General features: G+C 37.0%; 1 protein-coding gene across 2 annotated transcripts in view; it reads left to right on the top strand.

The window, feature by feature from the left end:
- The window catches only part of LOC121858293 (alpha-soluble NSF attachment protein-like), a 58,226-nt gene extending 43,890 nt beyond the window's left edge, over positions 1–14,336 (top strand). For both annotated transcript variants that reach the window (XM_042354620.1, XM_042354619.1), the window contains 2 exons: positions 11,725–11,898; positions 12,840–14,336. In XM_042354620.1, the coding sequence (XP_042210554.1) occupies positions 11,725–11,898; positions 12,840–12,986 (321 nt within the window). In that variant the 3' untranslated portion in view covers positions 12,987–14,336. The remainder of the gene's footprint in view (positions 1–11,724; positions 11,899–12,839) is intronic.
- The last annotated feature ends 818 nt before the right edge of the window (positions 14,337–15,154 follow it).

Genomic DNA, 15,154 nt, shown 5'->3' with positions numbered 1-15,154 from the left:
AACCGAAAGTTTTTTTTTTTTTTTAAACAGGGATTAGCCCACCCGGGCATAGATCACTGACCCACATCAGGGCCTGGGGGGCGAAAATTTAATAGTAATAATAATTATTCATAGTAAATAAAAATTTTAATAACAAATACACCAAAATAAAATAATAATGATAATAATAATAATAATAATAATAATAATAATAATAATAATAACAACAATAATACTGTAATAATTAAATAAGAATAATAAAGAAATACAAGAATGAAAAAAGATCAAAAGTGAGAAAAACTACCTAGACCTATGAATTACAGTAAAAGTCCAAAAATCTGGACTGCTTAGGGATTGGGTTGGTCCGGATTTTCGGATTTTCCGGATTCTCAGGCAGTACTTTTAAAATTAAAATTTAAGGAGGAATAAAGAAGAGATGAACAGGTACATTTTGATAGTTTATTCATTAGCAAATATAGCATGCTTCATTTATCAAAACGAGCAGTTTTAATGAAAAAGCTGTGAATTCTGGAATTTTATTCTTTGCCTTTTTGATATCATAAATTGTAGACTTTCCAATGTTGTATTTTCCATTAGGACAGTATTGCTCACACCACGTACTAGTTTCTTAATTATTTCAAGTTTGTCACTCAATTTCAACGTGTTCTTCTTTCTCTTCACACAACGAAGTTTATCTACTTTAGGAGCCATTATTATGGGCTTGTACAGTAATCTGTAAATGGAAAGAGTAAGACTCAAAATATTGTTCTATTCATACTGTGCTTGATATAATGCATTCACGGAAATGTAATATTTTTGCTAAAATGACGTACGTATTACAGTGGAAAGTGGGATCAAATCGTGACGAAAACAATGACTTTCGCTTTCTTTCGTTCAAAAGATGTTACCGTAATCACTTTTCGAATGGTTTAGTTAAAAAACTGTTGTATTGTATTACAATAATATCCTAATTGACTTGAATAAATATTACGATACCATATTTCTGAATATTTTCATTAAAATCCATCAAAATCATTTTCTTTGTCATCGTCTGCAGCACCAAACAGCTTCTCCCAGTCCTCTCCTTGAACAGGGCTAGAGGGTACGTGTTTTTCGAATCGTTTTCAGTTAAAAAACTATTACATCACACGTATATTTTACCTAAACTGCGCCTGAATGAATATATTCTCGGAAATAAATAGTAGTTTTGCTGAAACGTGATGTATTTCAATGTAAAATAGGATAAAATACATGTCGAAAACAAAAGACTTTACCTAAGCTTCCGATGTTCTTGAGATGTTACTCGTTTTTTTAATAGTTTTCGGTTAAAATTCTGTTATATTACAATGATATTCTATTCATACTGTGCATTCATACTGTGCTTGATATAATGCATTCACGGAAATGTAATATTTTTGCTGAAATTACGTACGTATTACAGTGGAAAGTGGGATAAAATCGTGACGAAAACAATGACTTTCGCTTTCTTTCGTTCAAAAGATGTTACCGTAATCGCTTTTTGAATGGTTTAGTTAAAAAACTGTTGTATTACAATAATATTCCCTCCTAATTGACTTGAATAAATACTTGAATGGAAATATACAATATTTTTGTTGAAACTACCCACGTTTCAGTGTAAAGTGGTGTAAAGTGTCGTGTCGTAATAATAAATGGTAAACAATTTGCCTTCCGCACTCGGTGTTTCGGGCACGGTGAGCCTCAGTTTATAGGACGTAGAGCGTTTTTACTGAAGGTTTTGTTGTTCCATTACCCTCAAAAACGTGGGTCGACCTATAAACTAGGAATATCATAAATTAACGATTTCTTGGTCAAGAAATCAGGGTCGACCTATAAACGAGGGGGGTTATAGATGAGTATATATATATATATATATATATATATATATATATATATATATATATATATATATATATATATATATATATATATATATATATATATATATATATATATATATATATATATATATATACACTTTTACTCTTAAATCACTACTGTAATGTGATACAGGTGATTAATTTTTCTCGTGCAAAATACATGATGTTTATATTATAATTACTCACTGTTTTACAAGGATTCCAGCAACGCTGGGCAGATTGGGGAGAGAGAGGGTGGGAGCAAGCGAGGGGGCGTGGGGGGAGGGGAGGTAGTACATTTGACAGTTGGCAGCGGCCCAAGGTCTAACGCGTGTACCTGTATATTTATCAGTTCTTAGGTGACTAAGCTTCTCTCTTATAAAAAGCCAGTGACATGACCTGGGTGAATATAATTAACATTGTTGGGATTCTTGTAAGATACTGATTAATTTGAATATAAACATGCTATAATTTGCACTAGACATAACAATTTTAGTACCATAATCAAATTAGTACATGTGCACTCCAGCTTTGCACTAAGGTCATTTATTTCTTTTACTTTTCTTTTAGTATGGTGTGTGCATGTAAATGGATGAAAATAAATGAAGAAATTTATGTAAATCTACCCAAAAATACAGTTGAAAAACTTTTTATAAAATGTACTACAGTATTGTACACTAATGTACAGGTTGTACCTCTCTAGTCCGGCATTCTGTGGTCCGGAAACTCCCGTGGTCCGGAACGATTTATTATTAAATTTTTACCCCTCAGGCCCCAATGTGGGTCAGTGACCTATGCCCGGGTGGGCTAATCCCCATAAAAAAACCAAAACAATAAAGCCCCGGGAAATTATGGTTTGTTTACATCCGGCTGCTCTCTCTCTCTCTCTCTCTCTCTCTCTCTCTCTCTCTCTCTCTCTCTCTCTCTCTCTCTCTCTCTCTCTCTCTCTCTCTCTCTCTCTCTCTCTCTCTCTCTCTCCGCTTGTCTATACAGATTACAACATTTAACCCTTCAGTAAATAAGTGTTGCTTTCATATTCTTATGTAGAGTAATGACGATATGTTTGCGCATGTGCGCACTTACATACGCGCAGTCTCACTTTTTTTTTTACCATTAATGGTTAGCTACTTATATTGTTACATTAAATAACATTACAGGTACTTCACACAACTATATTAATTGTTTTACATTAATTTTACTACAGCTACAATCAGGGTCTTATTTTCTTCAGTTTTATATGTAGAACCAATCAGTCACTGGCTTTGTAAGCTTTAACATAAACAATGCCGGCTGCCGTCTCGTCTCATCGTGTGTTTTCATATTCCACGTATTATTAATAGATTGTATTGTTAATTTTGCACACACAAATATTAATTCAATAAAAACAAATTCAGAAACATTAATTAAAATATATATGAACAGTAAATAAGTGTTGCTTTCATATTCTTATGTAAAGTAATGACGATATGTTTTCACGTGTGCGCATTTACATACGCGATCTCTCTTTTTTCTTTACCATTATCGTTAGCTACTTCTATTGTTCCATTTATTAACATTAAATAACATTACTTAAAACACCCATATTAATTTTACTACAGCTACAACCAAGGTCTTATTTTCTTCAGTTTTATATGTAGAACCAGTCAGTCACTGGTTTTGTAATCAACGAAAACAATGCTGTGTCATTTCCTCGTGTGTTTTAATATTCTACGTATTAATAATGAATTGTATTGCTCATTTTGCACACACACATTAATTCAATAAAAAAGACATTCAGTAATAAACAATAATGAATCTTTTGTACATAAGAGAAATGACGCTGTTTACAAGATTATGCACGTCGTCTGCACGTTGGCGGGCCGTTCAAACCTGCTGAAATTCAAGTTACCGCCGTCAAAATTTTTATTTGTTTTTTTGTGTTCCAATAAAATACGTTGAATTAAAAACTCGCGAAATTTGAGAAGGTACTATACGACATTTAACCCTTCAATATGTGTTCAAAGAGACCATGACACAGAGAAAGTGGTGCTAGTGCTTCCAAGCATAAGCACAAGTCACTATGTATCCAGGAAAAGGGTGAATTTCCATGGTCCGGCACCGGTCAGGTCCCGAGGTTGCCGGACTAGAGAGGTACAACCTGTACTACATTTTTTTATATCTTGAGCAAAATATATGACGCTTATATTCAAATTAATCTCTGTCTTGCAAAGATTTCAGCAATGCAAATTATATTATCCTAACTTTAGTCTGAGATATTATATAAAATACACATAAAGAAATCACCAATCTTTTATCTTGGAACACGAGGAGGGTGGGAAGAGGGGGGGGAAGGGGGCAGGAGGTGAGGTGACAGAATGTCTGGCCTTTGTTTGTTTATTTATTTGAGATAAGATTTGACAGTTGACGCTGAAGGCCTGCCTGCGTGTTTATTTATCATTACTTAAGAGCGACTAAGCTCTTTTCATAATTTTCCACCCAAACGACCTGGGTGAATATAACTTACATTGGAGGGATTCTTGTAAGATAGTAATTTATTTGAATGTTTTTTTTTTTCCAATTAAAATTTTAATTGTTTATTCCTTGATAGAGAGAGTGAGAACCTAGTGCTGTCACTTGGTACCCCTGTACCATAACACCAGAAGCAACTGGCCAGTGTCATAAGTATATACAGTACAGTACAGTCATCCCTTGGTTATCGCGCCTAATTGGGACCCCGCCGATAACAAAAGCACAGAACCTATGGGATTTATTCTAATTGGTTCAGGCACCCAAGACCCAACCCCAAGTTTCCCATTTTACAACCATTTAGACCCACTAAATATATATATATAATGTTATGGTAAATATCATAAACACACATAGGCATGGCTAGGTTTATTACAAAGTGATGAAAAGGGTACGCTTAATACTGTAGTCCACAAAACATGTATCTATGCTTTTTATATTTGGTTCCTCGTCATACAAATACGTTTTCTCTCACATCAGGACGCCTGAGTCCTCCGTTTTCTCTCTTAATCTTAGAGTGCACCAGAAACTTTACTAATTTTAGTAATGCCACAGAATTTGAAATTGCAACCCGAATTGCAACTGGGGTTGCAATTGTTGAGGCAACTAGATATGTCTGATTACAGCAAATGTGTAATTGTCAATTTGTAGGTGAAAGATTTTATCCTCAATAGATGTAGGTTAACATTTCACCTGTAGGCAAATGCTTAAAAAAAGCCTAAGTTAGGAAGCATATCCCTTTAACACATAATATCTGACCAGTATGGGGAGGATCATCGTGTCTCCGTCAGGGGGTCGTGGAGTGGTGGTCCAGCAGGTGTCATGTATATGCGATCGGACTTTGTTCGGTCGGACGTTAACCGGCGCATGACTGTATATATATACAGTGGGGTATGCTATAACGAATCTAATTGGTTCTAGAACCTCGTTCATTATAGGAATAATCCGTTCCAGGCCCCCAAATACAACCACTTAACAGTGAAAAATTTCTGTGGAAATTGTAAAAAATACGGTACTTTATCTTACCTTAGTGTTGTTAGCATGCAGGACAGGAGGCAGAGGAGGAGGAGAGAATTGGAGAAGAGGTGGAAGGAGAGGAGTCATCCTTCCTAGCCCTCTTTGGTGACTGTCTTACAGGCACTTTGTCTGTTTATTTATAATTTCTTTCTTAGTTTCAAGCGTTATCGCTATATATAGGAAAATGTCGATAATTTTGGTAGCTGCGATATAAAAAAATCGTTATAAAGTCGCTATACAATATATCCCAACCCTACCGTACAGTGGTCCCTTGGTTAACGAACGACTCGGTTAACGAAATTTCGGTTAACGAATTACCTCCCATAAGAATCTTCAATTCGGTTAACGAAAAAATTCGGTTTATGAATTCCTCTCAATATGTTTTCGCTTGCTCACCAGCTGGAATATTAGTCCGCCATTACAGTAATCGGTTCTAGGGCTTAAGTTCTTTCCCATTTGAGTAAATATCAAGAAGGTTGTACTATTCAATAATTTTCCAAGTTTTATATTAAAATTTTTTGTCATTTTAACAATTATTTAACATAATTGAAGTACAGGAAATTAGTTTTTAGTGCGCCAAATAGCCACTCAACTCACCAAACAGGCGTCAGTTTGTATCTCTGGTCAGTGGAGGTAACATCTTACTTGAGACTCTCTTGAACATAAATTATTTTTACGTTTTTACAGTACAATTATTGGTCATTCTGAAATTTATTTAACATATTGACAATATATAATGCACTGCAGTGATGATTTAAAGAAAATAATCGTGAATTACACCTAGTGAACTTAAAATTTTATGGGTGAAATGATGGCATGAAGCATGGGGTGATTTCTCTTCCACCCCCACTTCCTTCTCCTCTTCCTTCTCCTCCACCCCCACTTATAATTCCCATCATCATCAACCAGGAGGCTTCTACATACACACCTCAAAGTAAGTGTACTTTACTGCATTTATTTTTACTTTGTATGTAATTTTCGGTGAGCTGGAACCAATTACCCAAAATCCCATTGAAACAATGGTTTTGGTTAACGAACGACCTTCTCGAACGAATTCTGTTCGTTAACCGAGGGACCACTGTATTGGGAAAATTTTCTCCGAATTTTCCGGAAATTGTGCCCCTCGGAAAATCGTTTCCATAGCCGGAATTTTCCGGAAAATTCCGGCTTTCGGAACACTTTTCCGAGAAAATTTCAATTTCGGCTATCGGAGAGTTCTGGGTTTGAGGGATTCCGGCTAATGGAGATATTACTGTATTTGCCAATCATTGAATTTTGATACAAAATTCTGTGCTGTATACCTAATCCACTCAAATCCACACCTCCTGCAGCATAATACACTGGAAAATTAATAGAAATACTCCGTAAAATATCTTTATATGTAAATTGTAATTTGCATGGAGTTTTCAGGGAATTAGATGTTTTTTTTTTTAAATATTCATCATTTTGCCCCATCTGTTTGCCCCCTGGCATTTTATGACTGCTCACAATCACCATTTTTTTTATATGGGGAATAGCCCACCCGGGCACAGTTCATCGAACCACAATGAGGCCTAGGGGACGAAAAAATAAGAGTAAAAAGAAATTAAAAATAGAAAAGAAGGTGCCAGAAAACCAGGTTTTTGAAGTGACAGATTGTATGAGTATGGAAACATAGAAGAAGGCAGAGCATTCCACAGTTTGGCTGTGTGAGGAAAGAAGGATGTACTATAACGGGTTATTCTAGTGTGACCAACATCTACACAGAAACGGTGGGCACCGCGGGCAAGACGAGTGTTACGAGCCCTCGGCCTTGCTGGCGGTACACAGGATGAGAAAAACAACCGAAACATACATTGCCCGTTAAAGTACAGTAGAACGTCGATATAACATGAGATACCTTTCAAGAGAGGTCGCTTTAAACCGAATTCGCACTAAATTGAAGTGTTGTTTCAATGGAATAATTTAGTTTGGTACTTGAGAGAGAGAAAATACTGAAAACGCTAAGAATCTACCCAGATGCACCTAAGCCCATCTCTTAGAATAAACAAAACATTGTTTTTGGTAGAATTATGTTAAAACAAGCACTCATAAATCAACACAGTTAAAATTATGGGACGTGAAATGATCAGTTTACTAGTGATCAGCTGATTGGAAGATTTTTTTTTTGGGGGGTGACATGTTTGACAGTTGGCGCCGAAGGTCTAGTGAAGTATTTATTTGTTTATTTATGTCCTTTAGATTGAGTTTTTGTTTTTTGTTTATAAAATGTCACAGAAGTGACCAGGGAGAATTTAATTTACATTGCTGGAATTTTTATAAGATAGTGATTAATTTGAATATACAGTAATCATGCTATAGTTTGCACAAGACAAAAATTTTAGTAATCATTTAGTACATTATTTTGAGTACATGTACAGTACAGCTTTGCCCTTAGGACAGTGTAGTGTGCCCAGAGAAACATTAGGCGCGAATTTTAAAATATAATGCGCCAGATTGATGCGCAAAATAGGAAAGATTCGCTTTAAATTAAAACATTGTCCTTAATTGTGGGTGTCGCTTTAAATCAATAATCTTAAATTGAATCGCTTTAAATTGACGTTCTACTGTATCTGTAAAAGAGAGAGAGTGAAGCAACATTGTGGCAAAGAGAGAAGGAAGAGAGCTTATCAACTAAAGGAGGAGAGTTAATAGGACGAAATGCCTTTGATTCCACCCGATCTAACAGTTGTACAGAAGAAGAGCCACCCCAGATGTGAGAGCAGTACGCCAAGTTAGGACGCGTGAATCCCTTATAAACTTGAAGCAACTGCTCAGGAGTGAAATAGCTACGGCATCTGCACAGCATTCCCAACTTTCGGGAGGCAGCTTTAGCAATGCTGTGGATGTGTGGCTTCCATGACATATGAGAGGAAATGGTGAGGCCTAGCATATTTATTTTAGAAATTGGCAGAATGATTGCATTGTGAAATGTGATTAGTGGGAGATCATCTAATTTGAAAAGTGTAACTGGTAAATACTGTGTTCTATTATTATTGAATTTAATCAATTTTCTACCTCCCCATTCGGAGATGCTGCACAGATCCGCATTGATATATGTAATGATATCAGCTCTAGAAACAGATCTAGTTTGAGAATTAGGGGGAAGGGAAAATGTGAAGAAGAATGAAGAGTAGAATCATCAGCGTTAGGATGGATAGAATTAGTCGTATTGTGATGTCAATCATTGATAAAAAGAAGGAAGAGAGTAGGTAAAAGAACAGAACCCTGTGGGGCACCACTATTGGTAGAGAAAGAGCGAGAGATCGATCCCTCGACAACAACTGCCATGGATCGGTTCTCAAAGAAGCTAAAAATTAGAGAACAAAGTGGGGGAGAGAAACGATAAGAGGGAAGTTTAGAAAGCAAAGACTTGTGCCATACCCTGTCAAATGTTTTGGAGATGTCGTGGGCCATGACGAAAGTTTCCCCATTAACCCTAAGAGAGGATGACCAAAGATGGGTGCAGTAGGAGAGCAGATCCTTAGTAGATCTCGCCTGACAAAAGCCATACTGGTGATCCAACAAAAGAGAATGGCATTCAAGATGACGGAGAAAATGAGAGTTTAAGATAGTTTTGAAAATCTTAGGGAGGGTTTGGAATGGTCACCCTTCTTTGGGATGGGCTGAACCAAGGCATGTTTCCAAGAAGAAGAAAAAGTTTGGGTTTTGAGGCAAAGGCAAAAGAGACGAGTAAGCACAGGGTCCAGAATTTCAGCACACTCCCACAACTCGAGGGGATATTCTGTTCGGTCCATGAGCCTTACTCACATCCAACCTGGATAACACACCAGCAACCCTACAAGTGGAGATTACAGTACAGTATTACCCCGCTTTACGCGGTTTCACTTTCCGCGATTTCTCATTTACGCGGTGCCTCGCCAGAACCGAACTTTCACTTTCCGCAGTGCAGCTACTCATATACGCGGGAAGCGGCGCGGGCAGGATGCACACAAGGTCGCCCAGTCATCAAAACATTACCGAGTTCTTCACCCGCCACCCACCACAGCCGGCCTAAGTCAGTGATAGTGATAGTGAGGATATGGACTTATATAGACTTTGAGGGGTTTGACAAAGAGGCCCTGCAAGCCTCTGTGGTGGATAGTGATACAATTGATACAAGTGATACAGGTGAGGGCCAATAATCTGCCCTCTGCCTCGGAACCAACCCCCCATCCCTGTGTGCCCAGCCATCTTTTCTACTAATGTAAGTGTTAAAAAAACTAATATTATTGATATTTCTCTTAATTATTAATTGTGTGTGCATACCATCATAAAATTAAGATGTAATTTTTACTACAACGTAGGTATTGTGTCTGAAAAAGTGGAGTTTGGGGGTCGGGCCAGTCTCTATTGGAACTAATCCCATATGTTCTGTTGTTCACTTTACTCGGTTTTCACTTTCCGCGGTACCCCATGGGTTCAATTGACCGCGTAAATCGGGGTACTACTGTATAGGAAAGTGCATAGGTTCAGTAGGAGGGATAGAGCGGGAGAGTTGGCTATAGAGTTCTCAGGTTGGAAGGGAGGAGGAAAAGAGGGAGTGCAAATGTTTTTGGTTAAGGACCAGAAGGATTTACTAGAAGAAAAGTTATTCAGGTCAGCGGTCTTTCTTTTTCTAAAATTCCGCTTGGCCCTACGAAGAATAACCTTGCAACGATTCCTAGCAGTAATGAAAGAGGAGTGGGTAATAGGAGGAGGAGATACAGTAATATCCCCGTTAGCCGGAATCCCTCAAACCCGGAACTTTTTGATAGCCGGAATTTAAATTTTCCGAGGGACACAATTTCCCGAAGATTCTGAGAAAATTTTCCCGATACCCTGAAGATTCCGGGGATGGGATACTTTTTTCTGGTTCCCAGAAAATTCTGGGGACGAGGGATTTTTTTCAGGGTTCGAGAGATGATGTAATGGGCAATTTCTGGAACTTGTAAGAAAATTTTTCCTCTACCCGGAAAATTCTGGGGATGAGGGATTTTTCTGGCTTTGAGAGAGTCATCTCATTACCCGGAAATCTCTCATCCCGGAAGTGCTCTGCATCAATTGTTCCGGCTAACAGATGTATCACTGTAGTTTCATAACTTGATACACCCTATCTCTCTCCCTACATGCAAGAGAACAGGAGTGATCAAACCTTGATTGTAAAGTGAAAGTTTTGGTAGAAGATGGCATAAAGGCACTCATACCACCCTGTATAACCTCAGCCATGCTGTCAGCACATACCGAGGCATCCTGAGTGGAAAAGCAACATTCATCCCAAGGAAAGTCGGAGAAAAATTCTCGCAAAGATTGCCAGTTTGCCCTCCGATAGTGTCATAGTTGGCATTTAGAGGGGGGTGGGGGAGGTGGTTGTGCCCAGTTTGATTTAATAGAAATAAGATTGTGATCAGAAGACCCTAAGGGAGCAGAAATGAGTATGAATAGTGTGAGGAGTTAGAGGTAAAACAAAGATCAAGAATGTTAGTAAGTTGATCATGTTGATCTGGAACACATGTAGGGTGTTTAATTATTTGTTCCAGATCATTAGGTAAGGAAAAAGAGAGTGCCTCAGCTCCACCTGGGTCATCCTTTGCAGAGCCAAGCCACTGTCTGTGATGTACATTGAAATCCCCTAGGTAGAGGATCTCGGTGTTGGGGTGTGTGGATGGCAACGACTCATGGCAAGAAGTGAGATAGTCAAAGAGTTCCAAATAGTTTGTAGAGTTGGGAGAACAGTATAGAAAACAAGGAAAAATAGTCATAGTTGGTAGAGATATTTTGAGCCAGATGACATCATCAAGAGAAGATTCAAGATCTGTGAGTCGAGCTATAGGTGTACGTGTTGCCATAGGTGCATACACCTCCCTTAGAACAGAAAGAGGTAAAAAGGTTGTAGTTGGAGACTTGAAAAGGTTTGGGTGAAGCTGCTTTGGTCAGTTTAAGTCCAGATAGTAGTAAGAGGTCGGGGGAAGAGGTTAATAGATGGTGCTCCACAGAAGAAAAATTGGATCTCAGGCCGCGAATGTTGGAAAAATGAAGTGTAAAAAAAGCTGTTGTTATTATGATGACTATGCTGTACTTTTATAACTAAATGCGAGAAGGCTTTATCTGGCAAACCCAACCCTAAGGTCTAATGATCTTGCCCAAACTTATCCTATCCAAACCAAACCAAATCACATCTACACAGATTGAGAGAGAGAGGGGGGAATGGGCTATGAGGCGAGCAGGCTATGGGGTGAAACAACTGGATACCATTTGATTATACAGTACGACCATATAAATATTTAAATAATATTGAGAATACAGTATTTTAATACAGTATTTTAATAATGTTTTTTTCATGTTTTAGGTTGCAACAAGCTCCCTTGAAAGTTCTTTACTCAAGTACAGTGCTAAGGAATACATGTTCCGTGCAGCTCTCTGTCATATGTGTATTGATCTAACTAATGCTAAGATTGCAGTGGTAAAGTACGAGGAAATGTACCCAGCGTTCCAAGACTCACGAGAATGCAAGCTTATCAAGGTAAGTTTATGCAGTCCCACCTTGATTGATTTAAGGTAGTGGGAATAAGGGATTGAATTAAATGCAAAAAGTATTTTGTATGAGGTTAAATAAAAAAACATTTACATTATATATTGTATATTCAAAGCATGAATACCTATTTTCTTGACAAATTACTGTATTTCTGGGAGGTAGACTTTGATGGCTTGGGCATGTGGAGAGAAAGGAGACCAATAGGGTCGAGAGATGCAAGAGTAAATGTGAAGGGAAGGAGAGCTATGGGCAGGCAAAGAATGACATGGAGAGAGATTGTAAGACATTCCATGGAAAATGACTAAAATGTTTTTATGATGATGACATTTGTATGAAAGGAAATTTTTTAATGTGATGTATTAGACATAGCTGAAAAGTTATGAAAATTATTTTAAAATACAGTATGGGTGAAAAGATTTGGGTGATTAAATACAGTACAGTGATTTTGCAAGAGAAAACCTTTGGTGAATGAGAGTACAGTAATGACATGAGATATACTTTAACAACTACAATACTTGCATTGATAGCTTTGTCCGGTATTTTCCCTGACCTAATCCAGTGCCTAGAGCAGGGGTTCCTACCCCTTTTCAATCTGAGGAGGATTTATAAAGTTATGTCCTAAATCTTGAACTGGTGCTTGTGAGCATGATTTTAAAATTTTTAAGCTTTGTAGAAGACCTCTGCCAGACTATCTGGGAGCACAGTAGTACTCCTGAGCTACGGGTTGAGAACTCTTGACCTAGAGGGTTGTATTTCCAGGTCACATTAACCAAATGATTGTGGTCGATATGAAAATTTTTTCCTTATCAATTTTGTTATATCTTGCACTTATGGGTCTCATTCTGCATCAACTTCCAGTGATTTTTTTTTCATCTTCATGGAGAGATATTTTGATATGTTTTAAACTGATAGAATATTCATCCTTTCAGTCTCTTATGAACCATCTTGAGGAACAAAACGTGGATGCATTCACAGACACAGTAAAGGATTATGACTCAATTTCACGACTTGACCAGTGGTACACCACAATGCTACTAAGGATCAAGAAATCAATCAACCCAGAGGACATTTGTTAAGGTGCTTAAAAAAGAAAATTGAAGAAAAGGCACTGACAATGGAGTACTAAAAAGGAAAGCAATAACTAGGATGGTAGTACTGTGGCACTATTGATGTAGATACGAAAATAATGTTCTGTGGGTGAGTGTAAGTAGGATACCGTACCTTCTGGCATAAGATAATATGCAGCTCAGCTTGATTGATTTTACAAATCCGGATGGATGTATTACTATACAGCGCAGTTGTGGTGATTATTTATTTAGAAGTAGTGAATGATAATATTTTAGTATCAACAGTTTGTAACTTATGGTCATAGTATGGGTGTTGTTCAAAGAATGAGAACTAGATTCTCGTTCTCAATCTCTATCACGATTCTCATACAATATGAATGTGTTTCCGGTATATGTAATAACTGTTTAATCTAGGTCTGAGCAAATGAACATTACATATACATATTTAAAATTTATTCACCCAGCTACTGTTGAAAAATGGTGAGGTAAGTTGCCATTATGGTTTGATGTGTATGATCGTGGAATATAAAATAGCAAAGCATACTTACGTATTGTTATTTAAAGGATTGCTATTTATTTCAGTTTGAAATTTTGTGCTGCAGGTGATGGTAATATAGTAACATCATCCTAGTTGGGTATTTTGTACCCAGAACTTTCCCATCGTCTATGTGCTTGGTTAGTATGCCAAATCCTTGAAACTTTCTTTGTAAGTAACAAGAACCTCTGATCCTAAGCTTAATGAAGATTAGTTGTTAGGAAAGATATTACAAGATTTGCTGATAAAAAATGCTGACATTGCCATTACGTATATATAATATCGGGGCTACTGAAGTAAGAAGTGGGAGCAGATAAATGCCTTTCAGGAATTGTATGAAGCTATGATCACCTAAATTAAGGGAGGAAAAATTATAATTTTACCCAAAAAGGAGTTTCATTTCTGTTACGAAGCTAGTGCAGTGGTCTGTCAGTTGCATTAGTCCTAAAAGTATGGAAACTTCAATTGATGATTGATATTTTACAAATAGCCTTTTACACTGCAGTATTGTATATTTTTGCAATGCATTATGTGTTCAATAGTACCACCATTAACACTCACCTGATACTTTAAAGTGCAAGTTGATTTTATGTGTAATGCAAAGGAATTTTTGTGTAGAATTTTAATGAGTATCAGAAAAATTGATACAGTACTTGAGTTTTCATAACCAAAAATTATGACTACCAGGAAGCTTCTTATTTTGAAGATTAGTACAATTACATTTTTTTGGGGGTGTGAATATTTTATATGCAAGGAGAGTATATTACAAAAGGTCTAAATAAAATGTCCTTGTTTTATTTACAGTACTGTACATGTCACAGCAACATTCAGTCCAAATGTCCATGTATTTGAAAAACAATAATTTTTATGTTATTCATAGTTCCTTGTGAGAGCTGTGCAGTATATGTTTACAGAAGAAATATCTGTATTCAGAGAGGCCTGACATTCCTGTTTAGTGAGAAGAAATTTTTATTTCAGTTTTACGTGTGAGTTATAATGGCAAATTAAATATTGAACGTGGGTGTGTAAGTAAGCATAATTTATATTTCATAATTTTTTTTCCATATCATTGGAATTCCATTACCTTAGGTAGTTGCTGTTAACCCTTAGGCCCCAGGTGACGTTCCAGAACGTCCGACCAGCGCGCCCCAGGTGACGTTCCAGAACATCTGCCTATTCCCGCCACTATTTTTATTTATTTATTTAATTAATTAATTTATTTTTTTAAAGTTGATTTTTCTCGATTTATCCGGGGGGGGGGGTTTACTGCCAGCAGCACCCTAACCCGGGGCTTAAGGGTTAAAGACATAAACTAGGGAAGTACTGTAATTAAAAAAAATTTGTGCAAGGGATTCTTGGACTGTTGAGTTTCAATATATTAGAAGATTGGCAGAAAATACTATTGTTATGCTGATCATTACTGTGCAATTCCTAAAGTTACCAGTAATTAGGATCAAGTACAGTATAGACATGTGGACCAAATTTTAAAACATGACTTGGGACTAAAAAGGAACTTGAGTCTAGTTTGGGCAAATTTGGTACAGTATTTAGAAATTACTCCAAAGATTTGTTTATATTTCCAAGAGTTGCTCGATTCACTTGTACTTTACTGCTCAAGTACATTACAGGCAATTCCCAGGTT

This window comes from Homarus americanus, unplaced genomic scaffold (genome assembly GCF_018991925.1).
Source record: "Homarus americanus isolate GMGI-L3 unplaced genomic scaffold, GMGI_Hamer_2.0 scaffold57980, whole genome shotgun sequence".
Lineage (NCBI taxonomy): Eukaryota > Metazoa > Arthropoda > Malacostraca > Decapoda > Nephropidae > Homarus > Homarus americanus.
This window is presented reverse-complemented; position numbering and strand designations above follow the sequence as displayed.